Below are 27,837 nucleotides of genomic sequence, written 5' to 3'. Positions count from 1 at the left end.
AATCAGTGTCACCGGCAGCAAGCCAGAAACTGTGACCTACTCCCTGTCGGGAAACAGCCCCAGGCCATGACAACAACCAGTGCAAGGAACAGGCCCAGATGGCAGGGCGACTTCTCTCCAGTCTGTACAACATCACCCCCAAGACGAGCACAGGTTTCACTGCCTGGTGTTCAGGAGCTTGAGAGCAGATTTTTGTGTGTGTGTTCTAATAAAACTTTAATTACAATAACAGATGGGCTGGATTTGGTTCCCTGGTTGTAGTGTGTCAACTATACCTGCTCTCCAGTGCATAGGTTGAAAATATGTGTAGGCTGCACTAGTGTGTAGGATGAAGAGTTATAATAAAGAGGGAAGGGAAAGCAACAAGGCATCAGTGGATGTGGAGGGAAGTACAGAGGCGGGATGGGAAAAGGAAGGCAGAGGATGTTGTATGTGTTTCCCCCCACGTCCCGTGTGGTTCAGGGTTCAGGATCGGGAAGAGGAGCCGCACACAAATGAAAGAGAAGAGACAAGAGATAATTTGAAAATACTCGGGGGTCAGGCGGGCAAGTCCAACTCAAGGGGAAGGATCTCCACCGGTGCCCAGGCCTCGCCAGCCTTTTATTCAACTTTGGTTAAACATAAAGCCCTTAGTTAGGCAGGTAATTGCGGTAGCAGATAGGCTATCTTAAAGTCAGTAAATATTAGAAGGATTTACTCTGGGACTATTTGATCAGGAAATAGCTTGAGCCCCCATTGTCAGGACTAGACAATCGGTGCATAACTCAGGCCCTGCCGTGGGTTCAAGGGTCACCAGCCTTCCAGGATCCTTGTTTGCACTTCTTGTTAGTGAAGACAATGGGCAGCCTCCCAAAAGAGGATGTAAGTGAAGTAAACGTGAACATAGAGTGATAAGGATGGAGGTGGCAGGAAATATTGTGGGGGGGGGGGGTCTGCATTTCATGGGAATATCTCTGTATGGCTCCTTTTTTTTTCTCCCCTTGACCCTCCCATAGCCCCCCCCCCTCAGTGTCTTGTGTCCATTGGTTATGCTCGTATGAATGCATACAAGTCCTTTGGTTGATCTCTTACCCCCACTTCTGCCCCCCAACCCTCCCCAGCCTTCCCGCTGTAGTTTGACAGTCTGTTCGATGTTGCTCTGCTTCTGTATCTATTTTTGCTCATCAGTTTATAATGGTCTTAATTATCCATAAATGAGTGAGATCATGTGGTATTTTTCTTTCATTGACTGGCTTATTTCACTTAGCATAATGCTCTCCAGTTCCATCCATGCTGTTGCAAATGGTAAGAATTCCTTCTTTTTTACAGCAGCATAGTATTCCATTGTGTAGATGTACCACAGGTTTCTAATCCATTCATCTACTGATGGGCACTTAGGCTGTTTCTAGATCTTAGCTATGGTGAATTGTGCTGCTATGAACATAGGGGTGCATATATCCTTTCTGACTGGTGTTTCTGGTTTCTTGGGATATATTCCTAGAAGTGGGATCACTGGGTCAAATGGGAGTTCCACGTTTAACTTTTTGAGGAAACTCCATACTGTCTTCCATAGTGGCTGCACCAGTCTGCATTCCCACCAGCAGTGCACAAGTGTTCCTTTTTCTCCACATCCTCTCCAGCACTTGTCGTTTGTTGATTTGTTGATGGTAGCCAGTCTGACAGGTGTGAGATGGTACCTCATTGTTGTTTTGATTTGCATTTCTCAGATGATTAGTGACTTTGAGCATGTTTTCATATGTCTCTTGGCTTTCTGAATGTCCTCTTTTGAAAAGTGTCTATTTAGGTCCTTTGCCCATTTTTTGATTGAATTGTTTATCTTCCTTTTGTTAAGTTGTATGAGTTCCCTATAAATGTTGGAGATTAAACCCTTATTGGTGATAACATTGGCAAATATGTTCTCCCATGCAGTGGGCATTCTTGTTGTTTTGTTGATGGTTTCTTTTGCTGTGCAGAAGCTTTTTATTTTGATGCAGTCCCATTTGTTTATTTTCTATTTAGTTTCCTATGCCCGAGGAGCTGTATCGGTGAAGAAATTGCTTCGGCCTATGTCTGAGATTTTGTTGCTTTTGGATTCCTCTAGAATTTTTATGGTTTCCTGTCGTACATTTAAGTCCTTTATCCATTTTGAGTTTATTTTTGTGTATGGTGTAAGTTGGTGGTCTAGTTTCATTTTCTTGCATGTATCTGTCGAATTTTCCCAATACCATTTATTGAAGAGACTGTCTTGACTCCATTGTATGTTCTTGCCTCCTTTGTCAAATATTAATTGAGCATATTGGTTCGGGTCGATTTCTGGGGTCTCTATTTTATTCCATTGATCTATATGTCTGTTCTTGTGCCAGTACCAGGCAATTTTGAGAACAGTGGCTTTGTAATACAGCTTGATATCTGGTATTGAGATCCCAGCTACTTTGTTCTTCTTTCTCAGGATTGCTGCAGCTATTCGGGGTCTTTTTTTTTTATTCCAGATGAATTTTTGGAGAGTTCGTTCTAGATCTGTGAAATATGCTGTTGGTATTTTAATGGGAAGTGCGTTGAATTTATAAATTGCTTTGGGTAGTATGGACATTTTAATGATGTTGATTCTACCAATCCATGAACACGGTATGTTCTTCAATCTGATTATGTCTTCCTCTATCTCTTTTTTCAACGTCCTGTAGTTTTCTGAGTAGAGGTCTTTTACCTCTTTAGTTAAGTTTATTCCTAGGTATCTTAATTTTTTTGGTGCGATGGTAAATGGGATTGCTTTTTTAGTCTCTCTTTCTGTAAGTTCACTATTGGTGTATAGAAATGCCATAGATTTCTTGGCATTAATTTTGTATCCTGCTACATTGCCAAATTCATTTATTAAGTCTAATAGTTTTTTGATGGAGTCTTTAGGGTTTTTTATGTATAATATCATGTCATCTGCGAATAAGGACAGTTTTACTTCTTCTTTTCCAATTTGGATGTCTTTTATTTCTTCTTCTTGTCTAATTGCAATGGCTAATACTTCCAGTACTATGTCGAACAGGAGTGGTGAGAGTGAGCATCCCTGTCTTGTTCCTGTTCTTAGGGGAAATGGTGTTACTTTTTGTCCATTGAGTATGATGTTGGCTGTGGGTTTGTCATATATGGCTTTTATTATGTTGAGGTATGATCATTCTATTCCCATCATGCTGAGAGTTTTTATCAGAAATGGTTGTTGGATTTTGTCAAATGCTTTTTCTGCATCAATTGATATGACCATATGGTTTTTTTCTTTCAGTTTGTTTATGTGATGTATCACGTTTATTGATTTGTGGATATTGTACCATCCTTGCATCCTTGGGATAAATCCTACTTGGTCATGGTGTATGATCTTTCTGATGTACTGCTGGATCGATTTGCTAAGATTTTGTTGAGGATTTTGGCATCTATGTTCATGAGGGATATTGGCCTGTAATTCTCTTTCATTGTGTTGTCTTTACCTGGTTTTGGTATTAGGGTGATGCTGGCTTCATAGAATGAGCTTGGAAGTGTTCCTTCCTCTTGAATTTTTTGTAGTAGTCTGAGGAGGATAGGTTTTAGTTCTTCCCTGAATGTTTGGTAAAACTCCCCTGTGAAGCCGTCTGGCCCTGGGCTTTTGTTTGCTGGAAGCTTTTTGATGACTGCTTCAATTTCTTCCATAGTTATTGGCCTTTGAGATTTTTAGATTCTTCCTGATTGAGTTTTGGAATGTTGTATTTTTCTAGGAATATGTCCATTTCCTCCTGTTTGTCTAGTTTGTTGGAGTAGAGCTGTCCATAGTATTTTTTAGCAATCATTTGTATTTCTGTGGGGTCTGTTGTTATTTCGCCTCTATCATTTCTGATTTTGTTTATTTGGGTCCTCTTTCTTTCCTTCTTGGTAAGCCTGGCTAGAGGTTCATCAATCTTATTTATCCTTTCAAAGAACCAGCTCTTGGTTTCATTGATTTTATGTATGGTTATTTTTGGTCTCTATGTCATTTATTTCTGCTCTGATCTTTATTATCTCCTTCCTTCTGCTCACTCTTGGCTTTTCTTATTGCTCTCTTTCTAATTCTTTGAGATGTAGAGTTAGATGATTTACTACCATTTTTTCATTTTTTGAGGTAGGCCTGTAGGGCTATAAACTTTCCTCTCAGGACTGCTTTCATTGGGTCCCATAGTTTTTGGATTGTTGTGTTTCATTGTCATTAGTTTCCAGGATGTTTTTAATTTCTTCTTTGATCTCATTGGTAACCCAATCAATATTTAATAACATGCTATTCAGCCTCCAAGTGTTTGAGTATTTTGGGTTGTTTTTATTGTAGTTTATTTCTAATATTATGCCGTTGTGGTCTGAGAAGATGCTTGATATGATTTCAATCTCTTTGAATTTAGACAGACTTTGCTTGTGACCCAATATGTGGTCTATCTTTGAAAATATCCCATGTGCACTTGAGAACAATGTATACTCCGTAGCTCCAGGGTTAATGTTCTGAAGATGTCAATTAAGTCCATCTGATCTAGTGAGTCATTTAGGATTACTGTTTTTATTGCTGATTTTTTTTGTCTAGAGGATTTATCCAGTGATTTCAGTGGTGTATTAAAGTCCCCTACTATGATTGTATTGTTGTCGATCTCTCCCTTGATATCTTTCAGGAGTTTTTTTTATGTAAATGGGTGCTCCTGCATTAGGTGCATATATGTTTATCAGAGTTATATCTTCTTGTTGTATCGATCCCTTTAATATTATGAAGTGGCCTTCCTTATCTCTTGTTATGGCCTTCACTTTGATGTCTATTTTGTCTGATATAAGTATTGCTACCCCAGCTTTTTTTTTCATTTCCATTTGCCTAAAAGATATTTTTCCATCCCTTCACTTTCAGTCTGTGTGAGTCCCTTATTCTGAGGTGGGTCTTTTATAGACAGCAAATATATGGGTCATGTTTTTTATTCATTCAGCCACTCGATGTCTTTTGATTGGAGCATTTAGTCCATTTACGTTTAAAGTTATTATTGAAAGGTACTTGTTTGTAGCCATTTCTATTTTTTGTGCCTGTTTTCTTTCTTAGCTTTTTCTTTCTTCTTTTTATACCAGTCCCTTTAGCATTTCTTGCATTGCTGGCTTGGTGGTGATAAACTCCCTTAACCTTTTTTTGTCTGTGAAGCTTCTTACTTCCACTTCAATTTTGAATGATAGCCTTGCTGGATAGAGCATTCTTGAATTCAGTCTTTGCTTTGTATCACTTTGTAAATTTCCATCCATTCTTTTCTGGCCTGATGTGTTTCTGTTGAGAAATCATTTTATAATCTAATGGAAGATCCCTTGTATGTAACTTTACATCTCTGTCTTGCAGCCTGTAAGATTCTCTCTTTGTCCTGAACATTTGCCATGGTAATTATGATGTGTCTTGGCATGGGTCTTTCTGGGTTCATCTTGTTTGGGACTCTCTGTGCTTGTGTGACTTTTTTCTTCCCCACCTCAGGGAAGTTTTCTGATATTATTTCTTCGAATAGGTTTTCTACCCCTTGTTCCTCTTTCTGTTGTTCTGGCACCCCTATTATTCGTATGTTGTTTCGTTTCATGTGTCCCATGACTCCCTTAGACTCTCCTCCTTTCTTTTAATTTTTTTCTCCAATTTCAGTTCAGTTTGGGTGTGTTTTGTTTCCTTGTCCTCTAATTCGGTAATTCGGTCCTCCACTTCTCCTAGTCTACTGTTGAAACTTTCAATGGTGTTTTTTATTGCAGCTATATCACTCTTCATTTCTTCTTGGTTCTTACATAAGTTATTGATTTTTTTCATCCATTTCTTTTTGATTCTTACATAAGTTGTTGATTTTTTCATCTGTTTCCTCCTTTTTAAAAAAAATATATTTTATTTATTTTTTTACAGAGAAGAAGGGAGAGAGATAGAGAGTTAGAAACATCGATGAGAGAGAAACATTGATCAGCTGCCTCCTGCACATCTCCTACTGAAGATGTGCCCGCAACCCAGGTACATGCCCTTGACCGGAATCGAACCGGGGACCTTTCAGTCCGCAGGCTGATGCTCTATCCACTGAGCCAAACCGGTTTCGGTCTTCTGTTTCTTCTTGATTCTTGCATAAGTTGAATTTTTCCTCCATTCGGTTTATGCACTCTAGGACCCTTAATCTGAATTCTTTTTCTGACATGTTGCATGCCTCTGTTTCGCTTAGCTGCTTATTTGGTGAGTCCTCCTCTTCTTTCCTTTGGTGGTTTCTTTCTACCCATGTTTGATCTCACCGACATATCTAGATGTTGAGTCATTCAGGGGCTGCTCCTTGGGTGGCTGTGGCTCCTTGGGCTGCGGTTGCTCCTTGGGCGGTTGTGGTAGCAGTTGCTCCTCAGTTGGCAGCAGCTCCTCTGGTGGGTGCTGTTCACAGTCGTGGTGGCTCCTCTGGCTGGTGGGGGGAGGCTTCTCACACAGCTGCTGTTCCTCAGACAGAGGGTGTGCTGATCACGAGGCTGCTGTTCCTTGGATGGGGGCAGGCTACACACGCAGCTGCTACTCCTTGAACTGGGGCCGACTGCTCACATGGCTGTTGATCCTTGGGTGGGGACTGGCTGCACGCTGCTGTTGTTCCTCTGATGTGGTGTGCTGCTTGTGGGGCTACTGCTCCTTGGACTTGGACAGGTTGATTGCAAGTTTGCTGCTCCTCGGATGGGGCTGGGTTGCTTGCACGGCTGCTGCTCTTTGGACGGGAGTGAGCTGCACGTGTCGCTGCTCCTCCTCTCCAGGTGTTTGGTTATGTGGCTTGCTCTCTAGCATGGCACTGCATGGTCTGGTCAGCGCTTCAGGCCGCCCCCTTTAGGCTCAATCCTCTGTAATTACGGAACCCAGATCTCAAATCCCTGGTGCCAACGGTCTTGCAGATTTCCTTTTCCCAGTCAGGGGCTGTGCCTGTCCCAAGGGACGTGGCTGGGTGTCACGAGGTGTCCCTCTGACCCTCTGGGCTCAGAGATCTGGCAAACTTTCCTGCCCAGGTCCCTGGTTTTTACCTTTCCAGGGGAATTCTGCCCTTCCCGGCTGCAAACTGTCTCACCAGCTGAGTATACTTCGCCAATTCGGGGGTGGATGTTATCTGTTTCAGCTGCTCATTCTATTTGCTCCAGGACAAGCTTTGGGAAGCGTCTGCCTATTCTGCCGCCATCTTGTCTCTCAGCAGATTTTTAAAAAATATATATTTTATTGATTTTTTATAGAGAGGAAGGGAGAGGGATAGAGAGTTAGAAACATCGATGAGAAAGAAACATGGATCAGCTGCCTCCTGCACAGCCCCTACTGGGGATGTGCCCGCAACCAAGGTACATGCCCCTGACCTGAATCGAACCTGGGACTCTTCAGTCCACAGGCCGACGTTCTATTGGTTAGGTTAGGTGGCTCAGGAGGCGGCGCAAGAAATAGAGTCCAGTGAATCAGAAAAGAAAGGAAAGGAAAAGGTTTATTCTGCGTCCCCGGGAGACCCACGTACCCCCAGGACAGGGCACGTGGATTCACGCCAATAGGGAGGGGGGCACTTTTTTTATACTGCAGTTGGGTGAGGGGTGGGAACATGAGCTGAGGAATTCTCTGCCGCAGGGGATGGGCGTGGGTATTCAGAAGAAGACCGTATCTGTGTGGGGGTATGTGGATTCAGGGAGAAGAAGCTGGTATCTGTGTCTGGCACGTTGATCTGTGAGAAATTCCAGGGGAAGTCCATTGTCTCATCACATGTATCTGATCCTGGGCTCTCTCCGACCTAACATCCCGGCCTTTTGGTGATAAGGGACGGCCTTTTGGTGATAAGGGACGGCGACTCTTTCTAGCTACTTCCAGCTGGCCAAGGGCGACGAAGGGGGCGTTTAAAGGCCAGGGTTTGGCAGAGGCAGGTCGGAGGGGAGCCGAGTGTAGGGATGGAGCAGGAGCTGATTCACAGTCACTCGTGACATCTCTGCGAGGGAGTGGATGAACTTGAGGAGGCAGGGGGCTAGGAGAAAAAAGACACAGATGAGAATCAGGGGCCCTATCATGGGTAGGACCCAGGTGGCTAAGGGGTTTTGGAACCAGCCAGAAGGAGAGTTGTCCTGGAAGTGTCCTGGAAGTTCTTCTCTCAGCTTAGTCAGGGTTTGTACGTTTACGATTTGCTCCACTACTCCGGCTCGATGTAGTAACAGCATTCCTCCTGAAGGAATATACAGGTTCCTCCTTTTTCTGCAGTCAGAAGGTCTGAGGCGAGCCGGTTCTGTAGGGCTACTTGGGCTACTGATGTCACTTGCTGCTGTAGGGAGGCTAAAAGAGGCGGTAGTAGACTCCAGGGCTAACTGGAGCTTGTCATTAAAGTACTGAGCAGTGACCAGACTGTTCCCGAGGGCCCCCCAGTGAGGCCTACTGAGGCAGCAATACTCACCCCTAACATGACAGGGAGAAAGGCAGCCCGGCGGGTCCAGGGATGGGATGGAGGGAGCAACCAGTGAGCTCCGACTCTCCATACAAGGTTAGTTGGGGAACTACTGTGACCACGAAGCAAGGCCTGGGGTCAGAGGAGTTCATGCAGTTGCTTAAGGTGCCATTGCACCAAAAGAAGGTACCTGGACTGGCCTTGGTGGGGCTGGATGCAGTGTAGTTCTGGGTGCAGTTCCACGTGACTCGCCCTCCGGTTACCGGATTACTGGTCTGGTAGCACATCCGTGGGGGCAGGATGGGCTCTGGAGTTTCGGGTTCCCAAAGGGGAATGCCAGCCACGGGAGGCTGACATTCACCTTTCCCTTGGGTTCTTGGAGAAGTCGTGAGTGGGACGGCAGCCAGCAAAGACCTGCCAGGTAACTTGTTTGCCGTTCTGGTAGTAGGTTTCACGGACCTTGAACCTCCACACATAAGTGGGTGGGGGTGGGTGTAGGTTGCTGAGGGCCGGGAGGAGAAGGAAGAGGGGAGGGCGGTTAAGGCAGACCTTAGTGGGGCCCAACACCTCACATTTATAGAAGTCATGCTGCTCCGGGGTCCTCTTGAGTCTGGAGAGGCGGTGCCAGGACAGGTCGTCAAGCTGGGGTCGCCAAGCAGCTTGGCCGCAGTGGGGGCTGTGAGGATTACAGTGTGAAGTCCCGTCCACCTAGGCTCCAAGGCTTGTGGTTGTAGGTTCTTAAGGAGGACCGAGTCACCAGGGTGAAGGGCTGGACTTGGGAGTCCTGGTCGGTCGGCTCTGGCTTGGGCAGAAACCTGTTCTCGTGTTCTCGGAGCAATTGCCTGGTTAAAGACAGATATGGGAGATACGTACCCAGGGGAGGGGGATCAGTAAGAAGACGGTGGTTGAGCAAGAAGAGTCAAATGGGCTCAAGAAAGTGGGGCTCCTTGGTATAGCCGGAGTTTGGTCAGGGCCATGGGCAGGAGGTCCGGCCAGGAGCTGCGAATTTCTAGAGAGAGTTTAGTTAGATGGTTCAATAGGTTGGAATTGAGTGGCTATGATGAGGGTTCGAGCCAGTGACAGAAATCCAGCAGGATGTAGAGGAAGAGGGATTGATGTTTGAGAGTAGATGGAAAGTTGTGTTGATGAGAGTGGGCATAGGAGTAGGTCCAGGGTTTGTAAATAGAGAGTGACACTAGAGGATTTCCCATCCAGACAGTAGAATTGATGACTCCCTCATCATTCCACATCCGTTTCACCTGAAAATATGAAAAACCTGAGCAGAATCGGAGGGTCCCTTGCCAGGTAAGAGCCTGTGAGGAATGATGGGTCATCCGGTCCTGGATGGTGTCGCCGAATCTTCTTCGGGGATGGTGGGAGGCACTTGGTGAGCCTGAGAGAGGTAGGTATTGCAGCAAAGGCGGGAGAAAATGTTAGAATGCGCTGATATCCAAAGGAAAATGGAAGGAGCAGTGGACGCCAGGGACCTGGAGGCTGGAGAAAAGGCGGAGAGGGAGGGAGCAGGTCGCGCAGCCTGTTCCCAGGCCTCTAGCCGCTTGGATTTTAAAGTTGCTGCATTTTTCCTTTGGGAAGGGTGGAGGGGGATGGGGCAAGCTCAGAGCAGTTTTCAGTTCAGAGGAGGGGACAGTTGTGGCGGAGAGAAGGAGAAAAGGCGTTCACAGCGAAGACTGAGGTAGGCGATGCCTGAGCTAGGCGAAGACTGAGCTAGGCTACTGTGGTCTGGGACAACAGGGCCCCATAACGGGACGCATGGCAGTGGAGGATCGGTGTCCCTGTAAAGGGAGGGGGCCAGGAGTGGGAGGAGCAGGGAAGCTGAAGGGCTCAGAGTGAGCTGCAGAGTGGCCACTAGGATGGTGAGGATGTCTCGTCCTGACAGGGGCATGGGGCATGCTATCATCAAGGAGGCAGGGAAGGAGTCCGGTGGCCAGAGGGCAGGTGGATTTGCCGTCAGTACCCATGTCCGAGATCTTGGAAGGATAAAGGGGCCCTAAAAAGGAGGGCAGGACAGAGAAGGCAGCCCCCGTGTCAACCAGGAAGGTGACCCACTACCTTCATTGTGACCCGAGGCTCAGTGAGGGTGATCAGAGTCATCGAGGCTGGGCTTCTTCAGTCTTCAGCCAGTTCCAACATGGCCAGAGGTGGGTCCTGGCCTGGAAGGGTGGCCCCCCTACGCTGAGGCGTAGAGGGCCCACCACTTTTCCAGGGCAGTCACTCTTCTAGTGACCATTTTGACCTCACGCCGGGCAGGGCTTGGTCAGAGCTCGGGGCCAGGGGCACTGCATTGCCCAGTGGCCTTCATTTCCGCATTTGAAGCATTCTCCAGTGGCATTCCTTTCGTTGCACCCCCACCGCTCACAGCCCCCTTAGGGCCATGGCGGCTGCCGTCAACCTCAGGGCCACAAACAACTAAGGCGTGTCTGCAGGTCTACCTCCTGTGGAAGGCAGGCCTCCCATTCTGACTGTGTCTGCTCCTCCAGGGCATTAAGAACCTTCAAGGCCATTTTTCACTGGATCTCGGACCTGGGTTTGAGGACTAATAAAGACCTTAAAGGTTGGGTTAGAGAGTGGGGGGCATAGATTCAGACTATGCCCTCAGTTCCTGATGGGACTATGGCAGGGGTAGAATGGGTGCAGAAATGGAAGAGGTTGTTTTGGAGCTGACGTTCTTAGGATTTGGGCTCTAGGGGAGAAGGAAGCTTCTCGCTAAGAGGGTCTGAAGAGAGCACAGCTGCAAACTCTCGCAAAGGGAACTGGTCGGCCACCTGTGAACTAAAGTGCTGGCAGTCATGGTGGCGGAGGTTCGGCGGAGCGCACAGAGGAAGGCGGGCACAGAGGAAGGCGGGCGGTTAGACCTTAGGGCACTGTGTGGGGTATAGGTTACTAAGGCAGGCCTGTAAGGGAAGGGGAGAGCGCGGGAGAGGTGGCCTGGGTGGGGCTGGGAGAGGTATCGGCAGTTGAGTTTAAAAGGCGCAACCTCCCAGGGGCAGAACGGAGGAGGAAGGACAGAAGGAAGGTAGAGCCTACGGACGCGTGTGTGCTGACTGGGAAAGCAGGCAGGGGCAGGGGCAGCAGGGGACTTGAGTTTCCAGCTCCCGCAGTGGGTACAGCGTTAGCGGCTGCGGTGGTGCGCGGATGGACCGACTGCGCGGCAGCTGAATGGGGAAAGGGGCACAGTGCTCGTGGTGGCGGCGGCAGCGTGCAGGGACTGGGGTTGTAAAAGGCGGTTTGAGTTTCGGCCGCAGTGGGGCGGGCAGAAGAGGGGAGGCGGGATCAGTGGGTCGACGGAAGGCATGGCTGGAGGAAGGTCCAGCAGGGAGGAGGAGGGGAGAGTGTGGACGGACAGGGGCACGAGGCCGGTGGGAGAGCGGCGGCTTAAGCCGGGGGAATCTGTGGTGGCCTCTGGTGAAGGGGGGGTGGGAGAGCACGGAGACAATGATGATGATTACGGCGCTCCGCCACCCACACACAGCACATGAACCCACCCCCACATGCACCACACACACACCGCGGGCTCGGCGGCGCAGGGACAGCCCAGAGGGAGGAGGAAGGGCGGAGCGAGGAGAAGAGATGGCGGAAGGAACTGTGGGGGAGGGACGGGGAACGCAGAGAGATGGAGAGAGGCTGAGAGAGAGAGACTTGGGCAAATTTCCCAGTTCGCTGGCAGAAATTACTGAGGTCGGTGTGACGGTAAAGTCAGGGTCCCAATTTCATACTGAGGCCATGGACGCAGGTCCGGGACAGGCCCCGTGTTAAGCCAGATGGGTGAGCCGGCACCCTAGAGGTGTGCTCAGGTCAGGTTTGGAATTTGGATTCCCCGTGCGCAATACCCGTGGCCTGTAGCGGGGCTAAAGGCTGGCGTCCCAGCGGTTTAACCCACGCTACAGACGGACGGAGGGACCGTGGGCAGGGTAGAGGCGTCCCTGCTACCCTCCCAGGTCCGGAGGAGCCTTCCTGGAAGGGTCCGGAGAGGCAATCTCTGACGTGGCCACGCTTTACGGACAGAGATGCCGGCGGGCGGGCGGCCACATGGGACCGGCGCGGGGGCAGAGCGGGACTCACCGCTGATGCTGCCAAACTGGGAAAAGTTGCTGAGCTGAAGAGATGAGGTCCTGGTGGGTCCAGAGCCACAAGGAGGGAGAGGCGGGCACCCCGAGCCGTGGAGGGACGGCCAAAGGGAGTGCTCGCGCCACCCGGGTTTCAAGGCACCAAATGTTAGGTTAGGTGGCTCAGGAGGCGGCGCAAGAATTAGAGTCCAGTGAATCAGAAAAGAAAGGAAAGGAAAAGGTTTATTCTGCGTCCCCGGGAGACCCACGTACCCCCAGGACAGGGCACGTGGATTCACGCCAACAGGGAGGGGGGCACTTTTTTTATACTGCAGTTGGGTGAGGGGTGGGGACATGAGCTGAGGAATTCTCTGCCGCAGGGGATGGGCGTGGGTATTCAGAAGAAGACCGTATCTGTGTGGGGGTATGTGGATTCAGGGAGAAGAAGCTGGTATCTGTGTCTGGCACGTTGATCTGTGAGAAATTCCAGGGGAAGTCCATTGTCTCATCACATGTATCTGATCCTGGGCTCTCTCCGACCTAACACTATCCACTGAGTCAAACTGGTCAGTGCTTGAGAGCAGGTTTTGAATGGTGGTTATGCTGAGTGGCAGCAAATTACAGCGTACGGTGGCCAGCGCCCTGCCGCCCCCCAGGAGGAGGAGCTCCCCCCATGTGCACCCTACGGGGGGCTACCCCAGGCCAGGCGGGCACTGGATCCACAAAACAGACAGCAGCACCATCTTCCTAAATGCATGGGGCTTGGATGACGAGGTCAGCTTCCTGAGGACCTGGCGACCCCTGATGTGAACTCAACTTGGCTGCTGCACCAGAATCTGTCTGTCAGCTGCCAGAAAAGGGGCGAACCAATCCCGGGAGCTACAGGCAGCAACATGGAGATCCTGGGCTTTGCCTATGGGAGATCCAGGGCTGCGCTGGTGGCAGCGATGGCATTGCTGCTGACTGTGGCAGCGGCGGCGGCGGCTGCAGGCTGGTGGTGCCAGAACCCATGTCTTCGCCAGGGCTATGCTGGTGCCCAGGCTGCCAGGCCAGCGCTGGAGCTCACCCACCATGTCGGACAAGAACTCAACACCCAGGGTGTGGACAAGGCTCCCAGGAGATGACACTGGTGATTCCCTGAGACTCTGCCCCAACCAACTTCCAGGTGCACCTATACTGTTTTCATTGGCTTTTCTATCCAAATGGCCTGTCTTGGCTCATGCTTCAGATTTCCCTAAAATCTCTCAAACAAGCAGCAGCTGGCCTCAGCATGGACCGTACCTCTCACTAAGTGGCCCCAGATCCAGTGCTAGCAGCAGCCGACCTGCTTCACAGCATGGCCTTGCATAGGCACTTACAAGCCCAGCACAAGTAGCATCCATCTGCAGATTGCTTTGTAGCTCATGTGGCCTCGGACAGAACACAGGCAGTAGCTGACCTCCTGGGAGGCCCCAGCGCCAGTGCACCTAGTGGACAGCTTCAGACCACCTTGAAGCAGCACCACCCAACCAGTTCCATAAGCAGACACACTCAAAGGGCGGACTCTGTGAGCACTGGAGTCCCACTAAAGTAAGTTGTGCTGTATAAGGTCTCCTGTGTTAGGGGCAGAAATATCCTCAGGTGAGAATTAACAACAACAAAAAGAAAATATGAATAATAACATAGCAATAAGTACACATATACCAACAATTGAATCTAAAAAGGAAATTAAATGAACAAGCACTTCCGCTCTCGCCCCCAGCTCTGTATGACCTGCTCTCCCACCCAAATTCTCCTTGCTAAAACAGACCCGAAAGCTTCCGCTCCACAGGTTCCAAATCAGCGACCCGGTGACTCGTCCCCAGAGGACTCAGCACTAACCACCCCCACTCCTGTCTGCGAGGAATCCCCCTTCCGCTCCTCCTCCCTGCGGGACCCTCTTCCAGCCACACCTTCTGAGCCCTTAACTACTGATCCAGCCTTCGCTGCCTCGGGAGCTGGAAACTCCAGCCCCTTACAACTGAAACCAGCCTTTCCTATCTGACACTCATTCTCAGGCCACCCAACGACTGCCTTCCTCTTCTGTTCCCGAGCCCATTCTACCCCTGAGGGAGGCAGCAGGGACTGAGGGCATAGTCTGAATCTATGTCCCCACCCTCTACGTCCAGCCTCACAGGTTAAGAGGCATCTCAGGTCCTTTTCCACTGACCTGACCACCTGGGCTTTGCCTATGGGAGATCCTTTACTGTAAACTTGCATAAACCCCTCAAGAAGACCTCGTTAACCTGACCTAAGGTCTTTAATAATAGAGATGAGGAGACCCAAATCCAAAATCAAAGGCGAGATCAGGCCAAGGCTGAGGCCCATTTAAAAGGCCTTCCAGCTCCTAGCCATCGCTCTCACGAACCTCAAACAAAGTGCCGGTCCTCCAACCACGGTTAAGTCAGGGGCTAAGCCGCCTCCGGGCCCATGCCTCAAAAGCAGCAAGGAAAGACAGTGAGCCAAGTCCTGCTCAAACCGGAGACCCCCGCCTGGGCCCTGCCCACGGTGCGGAAGGAAAGGCCACTGGAAATTGGACTGTAGTCTGGCCCTCCGGGTCAGGCCTCAGCCAGTCCAGCATGGCAACCCGCTGGATCCGGCTTGGAGCTCCCAGACCTCCTGGGACTGGCCACCGAAGAAGCTGCCCAGGCCCCGACAGGGCCCCACAGACTCACATCACCAGGACAGAGCCTCGGGTAATGACTGTGGTGGCAGATAAGCCGATCTCCTTATTACTTGACACTGGGGCCACTCATTCTGCCCTCCCTGAATTCCATCCTTGGCCACTCCTCTGTCTCTATTATGGGGGTTGACGGATCAGTCTCACAGCCATTAGACACCTCGCTCCACACTGCATCTTACTAAATTCCCTCATTCACTGTTTTTCTGGTTCTGCCTGGGTGCCCATCCAGGGCTGCCATGCGTCCCGTTATGGGGCCCTGTTGTCCCAGACCACAGTCCCCTAGCTCAGTCTTCGCCTACCTCAGCTTCCTGTGAATGCCTTATCTCCTTATCTCCTCCACAACTGTCCCCTCCTCTGAACTGAGAACTACTCTGACCTCAGCGGCCTCTCTCCCCATCCCCCTCCACCCTTCCCAAAGGAAAAATGTGGCAGTTTTAAAATCCAAGCAGCTAGAGGCCTGGGAACAGGCTGTGCAACCTGCTCCCTCCCTCCCCTGCCTTTTCTCCAGCCTCATACCCAGTCCCTGGCCTCCACGCTTCGTCCCTTTCTCTTTTCCCTTGGAGAACAGCGCATTCTAACATTTCCTCCCACTTTCACTGCAATACCTACCTCTCTCAGGCTCACCCTTTCTCCTGGCTGACAGTCATTAGGGCAGGAATAACACTCCTAAATAGCACATCAATAGGAAATGCCACCAACTGCTTTCTGTGTGCTGCCCTCGGACGCCCTCCGCTAACAGCGGTACCTCTATCCACCCCCTTTAACCTCCAGAGCCTTACATCCCCGCAGCCTCCAAATCTTACAGAAGTACCCCTGTACACGGGAACAGATTTCCCACGGGTCTGCTACTCATCCCAGCCAAGCCTAGCTTCCTGCAACATCACGGTTCGAGTCAACATGACCATCCAGGCACCCCCCGGAAGGTTCTTCTGGTGTAACGGTACCCTAACAAAAGCTGTATCACCTTCGACACAGGTCTGCTACCCAGCTTCCCTGGTCCCCCAGTTAACCATGTATGGATGAGGGGAGTTCCTACAAAACTTCTTACCAGCCCCCCCCCCCCCCCCCACTTAAAACGTGCTATCTTTCTCCCCATAGTGGTCGGTCTCTCCCTGGCCTCCTCTCTGGCAGCGGGGGGCCTGGGTGGCAGTGCTCTAAGTTACAGCGTCTCTTCCTCTCAGGAGCTGGAGGGAAAACTGCAAATAGCCCTAGAAGCCCCTGCTGCCTCCCTAGCCTCCCTGCAGCGCCAAATAACATCAGTGGCCAGAGTCGCCCTGCAAAACAGGCGGGCCCTCGACCTGCCTACCGCAGACAAGGGTGGCCCTTGCCTATTCCTGTGAGAGGAATGCTGCTACTACATCAACGAAACAGGGCTAGTCGAAGAAAACATTGACGTCCTCAGTAAACTGGGGGAGGAACTGAGGCAACGCCGACGGGAGGGAGGCCTCTTCGCAGGATGGTGGGAGGGAGGAATGATGCAATGGATACTCCCTGCACTCACCCCCTTACTAACACTCAGCCTAATCCTAATGCTTGCTCCCTGCATTTTTAGATTTTTGCAGTCCCGCATGCAGGAAATCTCTCGGATAACAGTCAACCAGCTTCTCCTACACCCTTACAGCCCGTTGCCCCTGGACCTCCCAGATCCCGACCTCGCTTAAACTCCGCCCATATCCAGCTCAGAAGCAGTCAGATCGGTCATCGTCCTATATCACCAAAGAGGTCGGGATGTAAGGTCTGGGGCTGGGAAAATAGGGTCTTTCCTGGTCCCACCAGCTGAGTTGGACAAAACAACCCAGAACTGCTGAGCCACATCCTGCTGGACAATAGCTGCCACCCTGGGACCCACCAGAGCATCCTGTTGTGCTGATGGCCAATAAATAACCACTGGAGACTTCTCAAGATGGCCAGGGGGCAGCTGCACCACCTTCCCGCTCATCAATCACCCGCCACAAGCTCCCTCAGATAAACCTGATTGGTCCAACAGCAGCAAAAAAAATCTCTGCCAGGCATAGGCGGGTGTGACTCCCCCGGCCTGCACCTCCAGACCGTGGGACCTCACCCGAGAGCTTCCAATAAATGCGATATTTCGCTCTTACCCTGCTTGTCTTGGTCAATTTATTGGCTTTGGTCAGATTAAATCTCACATCTCAGATTAAACCTTACATTAAACCTAACAGTGATCACTTAGTAAGTTATGTAATGTCTAATCGCTGGGGTGTACACCTGAAACTAATATAATCATGCATGTCACCTTGAGAAGGCTAACCCCTATTTTGTAAAACTACTGTTTGGAATTCTCTGCTATTCTTTAGTCGGCCTCTTATTCTAAAAAAATAACGTTACTTCCTAGCCTGCTTGAATAATGTGGAAGATAAACGTAGCTGTCTGACCTTGTAAGCCAGAGACTAGATACACCCATACTCTCAATGCCATGCCCGGTGTGTTTTTTAATTGGATGGAACCGTGCTGTTTTCAAGGCCCCCAGCGAGAGAACCGCTAAGCACACATAGGGCTGGCTCTTTATAAAAAAGGAAGTTCTGCTTGTAGCTCTGCTTAGGATTTGAATTCATTTTCTCTGAGCCTATGGCGGTGAATGAAGCGTGCCTCCAAACTCTGAGCATTGCTTGATTTATTCCGGCTCTCTGTAACAACCTGGCATTGAAAAATAGAAAAAAACTTTCCCTTTCTGCAGTCCTTTGGAGCGCCTATTTGCTGGGTGAGATGCTTCCCCAGTCATGAATCACTTAATAAACCCAACCAGATCTTCATATTTACTTCTCGAATTATTTTTGACATCATTGATTTTTTGGTTTATCTTTGCGCCAATGTCATACAGTAATATTTTAATTACTATGGCTTTCTAAAAGTCTTGGTAGGTGTAGCACACATGTCCAAATTTGTCCCCCCACCTCCAATGTGCGGAGCCCAAAACAAGACCTTCCCAGCTCCCCTCGGGAAGATGGAGAGAGCACGCAAGTAGGAGGCGGCCCGTAGACCCTGCGCCCCGAGGGCAGCACGGCCAACGCGCTTGCGCAGCCTGAGGGCTGTAATTGGATGGAGCTTGGCAGAGGGAGTTGACGTCACTTCCGGGGCGGAGGACGCGGTGGGTGGACCCATGGTCTCTGCGGCGCCCAGGTAGGGGCTGGGGGGAAGGACCCCGGGCGGGGGCCTGCGTCCCGCCTGGAGCCTCGGCGCGCGGGCGTCTCCGGGCGCTGCGTCCCCTTCCCGGGCGCGGGGAGGCGCGAGGTGCCGAGCGAGCGGGGCGCGGGCGCGGCGTCCTCTGTGGGGAGCCTGCGGCTCGTGGCGCTCGGGTTGCGCGGCCGGAGATGCGCGGACTGAGGCGGCGGCCGGCTCGCGCCCCGAAGGGCGTCTGCTCCCGGCTGCGCCGTCCTTTCCGCGTGGCGGGCGCCGGCGGCGGGCTGCCCTTTAGCCCCGAGTCGCGTCGGTTAGCGAGGAGGCGGGGCGGAGGGGAGCCCGCACCCGGGGTGGCGGCTTCCGACGTCTCCCTCAGACCCGCCCTCCTCGCCGGCGCCCTCTCCCAGGGTCGCCCCGCGCGCGCTGCGGCCCGGCGCCAGGAGCCTCCGGCGGAGCCGGTGACTGAGATGCGCGCAGAGGAGGCGCTAGGAAGGCGCGCGCGGCCCTGCGCCGTCTGGGAGGCAGCCTCCTTCGCACGGGGTTAGACCTCTGGTTGTCCACGGGGCGGGATGGGGGTTAGAGGAGAGAAGCACCTCAGTGTGAGACTCGGTCGGCATTGGCACTGCACTGCGCAGCCGGCAGACACGGAGTGCCGTTACTGGATTTCATTATATTCGCCTCTGGTTTGCAAACGGATTGAACAAGCATAGTTTCAGCCCCACTGTGGCCCATGCCCGGTGTTAGCCACCTAGGATACAAACATGCGTAATTTCCTTTCCAGCATCATTTAGTTCCTGTTTTATTTACCTTCCATGTCAGATGCTACAATTGTCTTACCAACGTGATTCTTAAACGTTTATTTAGCACCTGCTGTGTGGCAGGCACTGTTCTCGGGATATGGCGTCAGCAAGTAGGCACGGTCTCTGTCCTCACGGAACTGAAGCTCCCGTTGGGGCTGGAGGACCGAGGGAGCGAGGAGTCCGGGAGATGAAGCTGGAGAGGTGGCAGCGCTCATGGTGCGAAGGAGGTGGGGCGTCTCTGAAGAATGTGGGAGCCGGTGAAGCGGCGTCACAGGGGGGCACCCGCGGGTCTGCTGGGTCAGGCCACTGGCTCCTCGGGAGATGCGGGGCGGTCAGCGAGAGGGCTGGCAGGGGGCGGTCAGCGAGAGGGCCGGCGGGGCGGTCAGCGAGAGGGCCGGCGGGGCGGTCAGCGAGAGGGCCGGCGGGGCGGTCAGCGAGAGGGCCGGCGGGGCGGTCAGCGAGAGGGCCGGCGGGGCGGTCAGCGAGAGGGCCGGCGGGGCGGTCAGCGAGAGGGCCGGCGGGGGGCGGTCAGCGAGAGGGCCGGCGGGGCGGTCAGCGAGAGGGCTGGCAGGGGGCGGTCAGCGAGAGGGCCGGCAGGGGGCGGTCAGCGAGAGGGCCGGCAGGGGGCGTGCTGCAGGGGCTTAGAGGTTCGTTCCGGTGAACAGGGAGGGAGGTGCCAGGGCTCATGCTTCCTTTTCTGGCTTGTGCATCTGGAATAGGACACTCTGGAGGAAGAGCATGAGTTCCGTTTTGAATAAAATGTCCTTGAAATAATCCAAGTAGAGGTGTCACAGGCAGTGATGAGGGCCTGTCACTCAGACAGCAAGAACGGGCTAGGTCCCTAAGAGCTTTGGTCAGGGAGGAGTAATTTTCCTGTCATTGCGGGCAAGAAAGCCGCATGAGGTGGCCCAGTAGGAAGTGTAGACTGTTCTTCACACTTATGGGGGGGGGGGGGGAGTTAAAAATAAAATCTGCCCACCTGGAAAATTGTTCCTACAAATGTAGAAAGGAAGAAAATAGTTCTGTTACTGAATAAAATGAACCCAGAATTACAAAAACAAAGAAGCAATCCCGTCATTTAAAACATCACAGTCTCCAGCTTCCTTTTGTAAGAAGACGTGATGGCACCATCTCCCATCTGTGCTTTTATAGTTCACCCTCAATTCACCTGGTAATAGGGGTGGTCATCTGTGCTAGTTAATTACCTTTATCTGAAGGAAAAATCGAAAATCTCTAGTCTCTATGAGCAGGTAGTCATGTAACCTCCCAGGGTGACTGAATTTCTTCCTTAATGTTTTCATTGAAAAGAGATGACTTCTAGGCCCTTCAGAAAAAAGTTTCTGGGTAGTGTCTGTGGCTGGAGCTAGTTTGTTTACTTACTTACTTATTTAATAAATATATTGTTATTGATTTCAGAGTGGAAGGGAGAGGGGGAGAGAGATAGAAAGATCAATAATGAGAGAATAATTGACGGGCTGCCTCCTGCACGCCCCACACCAGGGATCAAGCCCACAACTCAGGCATGTACCCTGATTGGGAATCGAACCGTGACCTCCTGGTTTGTAGGTCGATGCTCAACCACAGAGCCACACTGGCTGAGCTAGAGCCAGTTTATTTAGCCTTTTAAAAGATTTGCAGACATACCAAAGGAACAGAGGAAGGAGTTAAAAATACTGGGTTTTTCAAAGAAATGCTTTAAGAAAAAGGAGGGAGAAAAGATCTCTGTCCCTTTGGCAAAAGGGAAAATTTACTTTATTTAAGGTTTATTTACAGTGCAGGAAGTGTTGGACCACAGAACGCACAGCCTGGGGACTATCCTGGAGATGAGTTTCAAGTGAGCTCCTTGCAGTTGTGCATGGCTAGGATGCCCTCCAGTGGTTAGATCCAGCCCGTTATTTCAAGAAAAATGTTATCTGTGGTTCCAGATCCTGCTGGATTCCAGTCAAAAGTTTTGTCTCTGGTAGTTAACCCTTTGAGGACTTGTCCTTTTTCATGTTAATGATGTCATTTCTCACACCCACTCAGTGATAACAGTACGAAAGGCACAGTACGAAGCCTTTCTTTGTTGGTAATGTTCTGATTTTAATGGGGAAGTGAACTCTCCACTAGCCTGCTCTGGAAGGCCATAAGCATGGGAATGAAAATTGAGATTGAATGTCCTGTAAATTTAGCTTGGAAGCTTCTTGCCACCCACCAATGTAAGAAGTTCAACAAATTCCTTTGGATTCTACCTTCTGCATCTTCTTAAATTCACAATAGCCCAAGGCTTGGCTTATTGGAGGGAGAGGCATGCTGATGGCCGCTGAATTAATTGAACATTGCTTATGATAGTTTGAGGTTACCTGCTGCAGTTAACTCCTATTTTATTCAGTAAGGACATGTTTGTACTTGGAACACTAGGTTTTGAATGGAAATGTAAATTTTTCCAGGTTCATGTGAGTAGGACTTAGCTGTTGCTAAATTAGATATTACTGGTATATTAGTAAACTATTATTTCAAAATTCTCTATGCATATAGTATTATAATCCAGATTGGCTTAACATATTAGGTAAACTAGCTCAAGGAAATGGTACTGAGTTCCTGTTAAGCAATGAGCTTATTTACAGTCATTTATCTCAAAAACCTTTCTATTCTGTTTGGGTGATCAGACTGAATTTAGGGATCTATTTACCACCTAGATAGTATTAGAATCCTTCCTCTTTAAGGCTTCTACTAAGGTGTTTTTTTTTTTACATGACCACCTATTTGATGCATTTAAGAGTTAAAAATGTGGACTTTAGAGTCTAAATACCTGGCTCAAATCTCTTTTTTGCCATTAAAATTTTTTTTTATTGATTTCAGAGAGTAAGAGGCAGAGAGAAAGAGAATATCAGTGATCGGTTGCCTTCTGCACACCCACACTGGGGATTGAGCCCGCAACCCAGGCATGTGCCCTGACCGGATCAAACTGTGACCTTCTGGTTCATAGGTTAACGCTCAACCATTGAGCCACACCAGCCAGGGTCTTTTCTGCCATTTAGTAACTATGCAACTTAAGGTGTCTTCTCATTTAGCACATGGAAATAACTATCATACCTACCTCCTAGGATTGCCATGAGGATGAAATGAGATTATGGGTATGAAGTTTATTTATAGCCCAGTGTCTTGGCACATTGCAAACACTAAAAATGTTAGTAATTGTTATAAATATTTTTTTCCACAACAGACATATATGATAACAGGCTACAAATTAACAGTTTTTTAGTTTGTTTTAGGATCTGTGTAGTAAATTTTTTTAGTTAATGGTCATGTATGTTAGAGTTACAGAACAAAAAATTAATTATATTAGAAATAAAAATGTACTTTTGGTTTGGAGTTGTCATAAATTTCTTTCTACTGCATTCAGAGGAGTGAAGGATTGTGGGCCATATAGAAGGCTTCTTAACATACATATACTTATCTAATCCTTACTGCAAATGTGTAAGGCAGGTGTGAGATATATTTTGCAGGTGAGGAAACTGGTTGAAATATTAAATAAATTATTCAAAGAAACTCACTTAGCCTGGTTATTGGCATTCAAACTAAGGTCTGCCTGGTTCCAAACACAGTTTACTGTATCAATAAATGGTTGAAATTATTATTCACATCTCTCATTTATATTCTAATAGAAAAATGGTAGCTGGCAACTTGATCTTAGTGAAAAAGCAAGACAGACTGAAATTTAAAGAGATATTAGTGGGGAAAACTCACTGAACTATAATAAGAAATAATTATATCAGAGGGAAGGTATGGTTGGACATCTGTAGCAACTGACACCAGGCCAAGGGAACTGGATTCAGTGAGGAAATGTGAATTTATACAAGCAGAAGAAAGTTTTGCAGTGATTAGTATCTCCATCCCCAACATTAAATGAAGGATAATTGCTTTTTTCCTCTCAACATCTTTTCCCCCTGTGCAACCTGCTTCAGTGCCTGCAGCCTACAGTCCGGGCAATGGTTCAAGGCCGCAGCTTGCTCTGGCACGGGGCACATGAGAGACCCAGGGAGACGGGCCTGCCATCCATTCAAACCCATGCACTCCTCTCAGTGTTTTTAACTTAATTTGGCACAGAGAAGACATTGAAATAGGAATATTTGAGAGACATTTATCTTTGATTGGGTTTGTACTGTTGTCAGCTTATTTGTTTCTAGCAGTAGAAAAAGTTCTATTTAAAAGTCCTTGTGACGGGAAAAGACTTCTGGTATGGCAGAGTGAGGAAATTGGCAAGTCTCAAAACAACAACAACAAAACAACTATAAAACAAGATAAAATTGTCAAAAACAACCATATCAGAGGTCTGGAAATTGACCAAAGACATACAACAAATTGGGAAACATTTTTTCATGAAAAACCACTGAACATTAGGTAAGACCAGTGAGAATCCTGTATTATTGTCTGGGGTGGTGGCTTCCATCCCATAATCCTAGCTCATCAGTCAATGCAGTAGTTTTGTTTTTGTGGGTTTTTTTAAAATGTAGATTTTTAAAAATACGTTTTTTATTGATTTCAGAGAGAGGAAGGGAGAGGGAGAGAGAGATAGAAACATCAACGAGAGAGCAACATCAATCCTGCACACCCCCTACATGTGTCCCGACAGTAATTCAACCCGTGACTTCCTGGTAAATAGGACGATGCTCAACCACTGAGCCACACTGACCAGTCAGTGCAGTAGTTTAACCAAGGCAGGGCAAGCCTGAAGACCAGCAGTCTCACTGTTGGAGGAGGCCAAGTATTTGGAGCAGAAAACAAAGCATCATGCCAGAAGCTTTGTCAGTAAGGTAGCAACATTGGTGGCAAGTGAGTGGTGAAGGCTAACAGCTTTGCTAGTTTGAGGCTGTGGCCCTTATGGGCAGTGAGTGGACGGTGGACCAGCTGGGAACTTCACAGAGGTCCTGCAAGTGGGACAGGCTTGGTAAACTCCCACAGACCCTACATGCACATACAGAAGAAACGTGACAGGGCCTGCTGAGAAGTAAAAGCTGAGGAGACTTGAACATTGTCTGAACTTTGTGCTTTCCTTGCTACACACAGATCCACCTGCAAAAGCTGGAAGCTGTCTTTTTTGAGGGGTTTGGGCACAAACTTTGAGATATGTAATCGACTCTTACCAGAATGAGCTTTTGACCTAGTGAGCTTTTCCAAATTCTAATCAAGCTGTGCTGCAGAGCCAGATACACCCACACAAAATGCTGTAGACAAAGGATGGGGCCATGGCTGTGATTGGCATTCTTCTCTCCACTAATCTGAGCCCATGTTTAGTTACCATGTTCATAGTTAGTTTTGAACTGTTCTGAGTTAACATGTTTAACCCCATTATAACCTATAGATGACAAATCATATGTTGAAATTTCTGGTAATAAGAAACATGGGGTTATGCAATAAAGGAACATAAAGTGTTTTGAAACTGACAAATGGTTGGGTGCATTTCCCTACAGAGAGAATGTCTGCAAACAACAGGAAGTGAGGGAAAGGTAGGAATCTCAGAGGGCTGGTGAGTGTTAGTTGATGACTCCAGCAGAGAGTAGAAGAGTACCTGAGACCCAATCTTTTTTTTTTTTTTTTTTTTTTAAATATATTTTATTGATTTTTTACAGAGAGGAAGGGAGAGAGATAGAGAGTTAGAAACATCGATGAGAGAGAAACATCGATCAGCTGCCTCCTGCACATCTCCCACTGGGGATATGCCCGCAACCCAGGCACATGCCCTTGACCGGAATCGAACCCAGGACCCTTCAGTCCGCAGGCCGAGGCTCTTTCCACTGAGCCAAACCGGTTTCGGCCCCAATCTTTTTTTAAAAAAATATATTTTCTATTTATTTTTCACAGAGAGGAAGGGAAAGGGATAGAGAGTTAGAAACCTTGATGAGAGAGAAACATCAATCAGCTGCCTCCCGCACGCCCCCTACTGGGGATGTGCCCGCAACCAAGGTACATGCCCTTGACTGAAATCGAACCTGGGACACTTCAGTCCGCAGGCCAACGCTCTATCCACTGAGCCAAACCAGTTAGGGCCTGAGACCCAATCTTGAAGGTCAGGGTGGGCCTCATCCAGGGAGCATTGAGGAGCTTTACAGATTTAAGCAGTGCTGTCCCAGCTGAATTGCTACACCCTTTGTGAAATTTTCCCCAGTCTCTAATCAGAATCAGTCACCTTCCCCTGTATGCTCTGTAACTAGAGTCATCAATTTATCCAACAAATGACACAGAAGGCCGTGAAAGGGAGACAGACAAGTAAACCCAGGGGAGAGATTGCTTTGTTAGAGGAACACTTAGGGAATTAGCAGAGCACAAGGTCTTCAGGGTCCAAGTCAGGTTTGGGAATCTTGGGAGCATCCTGGAGCAAATACCTGAGGTGGAGGTAGTCAAACAAAATGGCAGTGGGAGGAAAAATTCTTTGGAGGAGCTCATTAGGAGGTTTGAGATGGCAGAAGAAAGGATCGGGAAACATGAAAAATCTCAATAGAAATTCAATATGAAGAACAGAACAAAGGTTGAAGATAAATTAACAGCCTAAAAAATCAGTGGGACATCAAGTGAACTAACATTTGGGAGTCCCAGAAGAAGAGTAGCGAAGGAATGAGGCAGAAAAAAATATTTGAAATAATGTCTAAAAATTTCCAAATATGATGAAAGACATTGTATTAGTTTCCTGTTGCTGCTGTAATAAGTTACCACAAACATAATAGTTTAAAACCTCACAAATTTATTATCTTCTAGTTCTGGAGATCAGAAGTCCTAAAATCAAGGTTTCAGCAAGCTGTATTTCTTCTGCAGACTCGAGGAAAATCGGTTTACTTGCCTTTTCCAGCTTCTGCAGGCCACCAGCATTCCTTGGTTCAGGGACTCCTCTTCACATTACTCCAGCCTCTACTGCGGTTGTCACATCTACTCTCTGACTCAGTCTTCTGCCTCTCTGTTCTGAGGACTCCTGTGATCTGGATGAGGCAGGATAAGCTCCCCATCTCCAGATCTTAAATCACATTTGCAAAGTCCCTTTTACCATATAAGTAAGATAACATATACTACTAATAGGTTCTGGGGACTGGGGACATCTTCCGGGTATATTCAGGGCATAACACAAACATTAATATACAGATCCAAGAAGCTCAATGAACTCCCGAGTAGGATAAACACAAACAGATACATCAGAGTAAAACTATTGACAGACAAACAAAACTTAAAAGCAACAAGAGAAAATTTGTTCATCACATACAGGGAAGCAACCATATGACTAGTGGCTAACTTCTTATATAAAGAATGGTGTCGGGACTTCAGTCTCCTATGCAGCATGTGAGGAGCTTAGAAGCTGCCCTTTCATCATCATAAGTAAAAAGCTGAACAAACTGGAAAGTCAACCAACTCTTGCCCTGGCCAGTGTCCTCAGTGGTTAGAGCAGTGGCCTGTGCATCCAAGGGTCTCGGGTTCGATTCCTGATCAAGGACACGTACCTGGATTGCAGGTCGGAGTGTTTGTGGGCGGCAACCACCAATGTGTCTCTCTCACAGCTATGTTTCTCTCTCTCCTCTCTTTCACTCTCTCGCTCTCTTTCTCCCCTTCTTTCCTCCCTCCTTTCCTCTCTCTCTAAAAAAATGGATGGAAAAAAATATCCTCAGGTGAGGATTAACAACAAACAACAACAATCAACTCTTTGTAGATCCATCAGTTGAGGTCAAAAGGAAAACTGCTGTCTCCACCCCCGCCAACGGAGAGGCAGGCGGATGCACAGAATCACAACTGACTGGAGCAGAAGCCTGGGGTAGGAAAACCTGGACTGTAATCGACAAACTGCTGGAGGCTGAGTGTGGACAGTCTGAGAGTTCCAAACGCCAGAGGAACCCAATCAAAAGGGGCCCACGCTGTTGTGAGTTTTACCCCCAGAGCTCTAGGAGGCCCTCACAGTGAATGTTGGAGAAAAATCCCCTGTGCTCCTGGTAGGGGGAGTGGGAAAGTAATGATTTTGAAATATGTCAGCGCGTCCTGTTCTTGCTGAGGCCTCCCCTCAGGGAAACTATGTTACCAGAGCCTAAGCTACCTAGGGACAGGGACCTACCTAACTCCCCTCTTTCTAGCCATCCTGACCCACCTAAGAGGAGGAAAACAACAAACAAAGGCTGAGAAGCCCTGGTGAAGTTCTCAGTCCGGGGCATAGTCTCACCAAAAGACTCGGGCCCGATCGTGGAAGGATATAATGCTTGCCTTGCCCTACATAACTACAGGCCTCTGGACTGCAGTTCTTCTGAGCGAGTATCATGTCTGCCTTCAACAAAACATGACCAGGCATATTGAAAGGCAAAAGCATACAGTTTGAAAAGACTGAACAGCATCAAAACCAGAGTCAGATATGACAGGGAAGTTGGAATTATCAGACTAGTAACTTTTATTTTTAAAAAAGATATATTTCGATCTCAGAGAGGAAGGGAGAGGGAGAGAGAGATAGAAATACCAGTGATAAGAGAGTCATTGATTGGCTGCCTCCAGCACACCCCACACGGGATTGAGCTCACAACCTGGGCATGTGCCCTGACTAGGAATCAAACTGTGACCTCCTGGTTTATAGGTTGATGCTCAACCACTGAGCCACACTGGCAGGCAGACCAGTAATTATTAAAAGCTATGATTAATATGCTAAGGACTTTAAGGAAAGAGTATGTAACATGCAAGAATAGGTGGATAATATAAGCAGAGATGGAAAATCTAGGAAAGAATAAAAACAATTATATGTTTATATATAAGTGAAATGAATGACAGCA

At 48.6% G+C, this 27,837-nt stretch overlaps 1 protein-coding gene and 1 pseudogene across 3 annotated transcripts in view; one reads left to right on the top strand and one right to left on the bottom strand.

The window, feature by feature from the left end:
- The first annotated feature begins 18,213 nt into the window (after positions 1-18,213).
- Positions 18,214-27,837, top strand: part of DHRS7B (dehydrogenase/reductase 7B) — a 61,715-nt gene continuing 52,091 nt past the window's right edge. Inside the window, exon 1 of one of the 3 annotated variants that reach the window (XM_059668323.1) lies at positions 18,214-18,269. In XM_059668323.1, coding sequence (XP_059524306.1) covers positions 18,250-18,269 — 20 coding nt within the window. In that variant the 5' untranslated portion in view covers positions 18,214-18,249. Of the gene's footprint in view, positions 18,270-26,744; positions 26,844-26,925; positions 26,949-27,837 lie in introns of those variants that run through there. The other 2 variants (XM_059668322.1, XM_059668324.1) reach the window with 2 other exon arrangements.
- On the bottom strand, positions 22,997-23,123 carry LOC132219451 (small nucleolar RNA SNORA42/SNORA80 family; annotated as a pseudogene).

Source organism: Myotis daubentonii, chromosome 16 (assembly GCF_963259705.1).
Source record: "Myotis daubentonii chromosome 16, mMyoDau2.1, whole genome shotgun sequence".
NCBI lineage: Eukaryota > Metazoa > Chordata > Mammalia > Chiroptera > Vespertilionidae > Myotis > Myotis daubentonii.
This window is presented reverse-complemented; position numbering and strand designations above follow the sequence as displayed.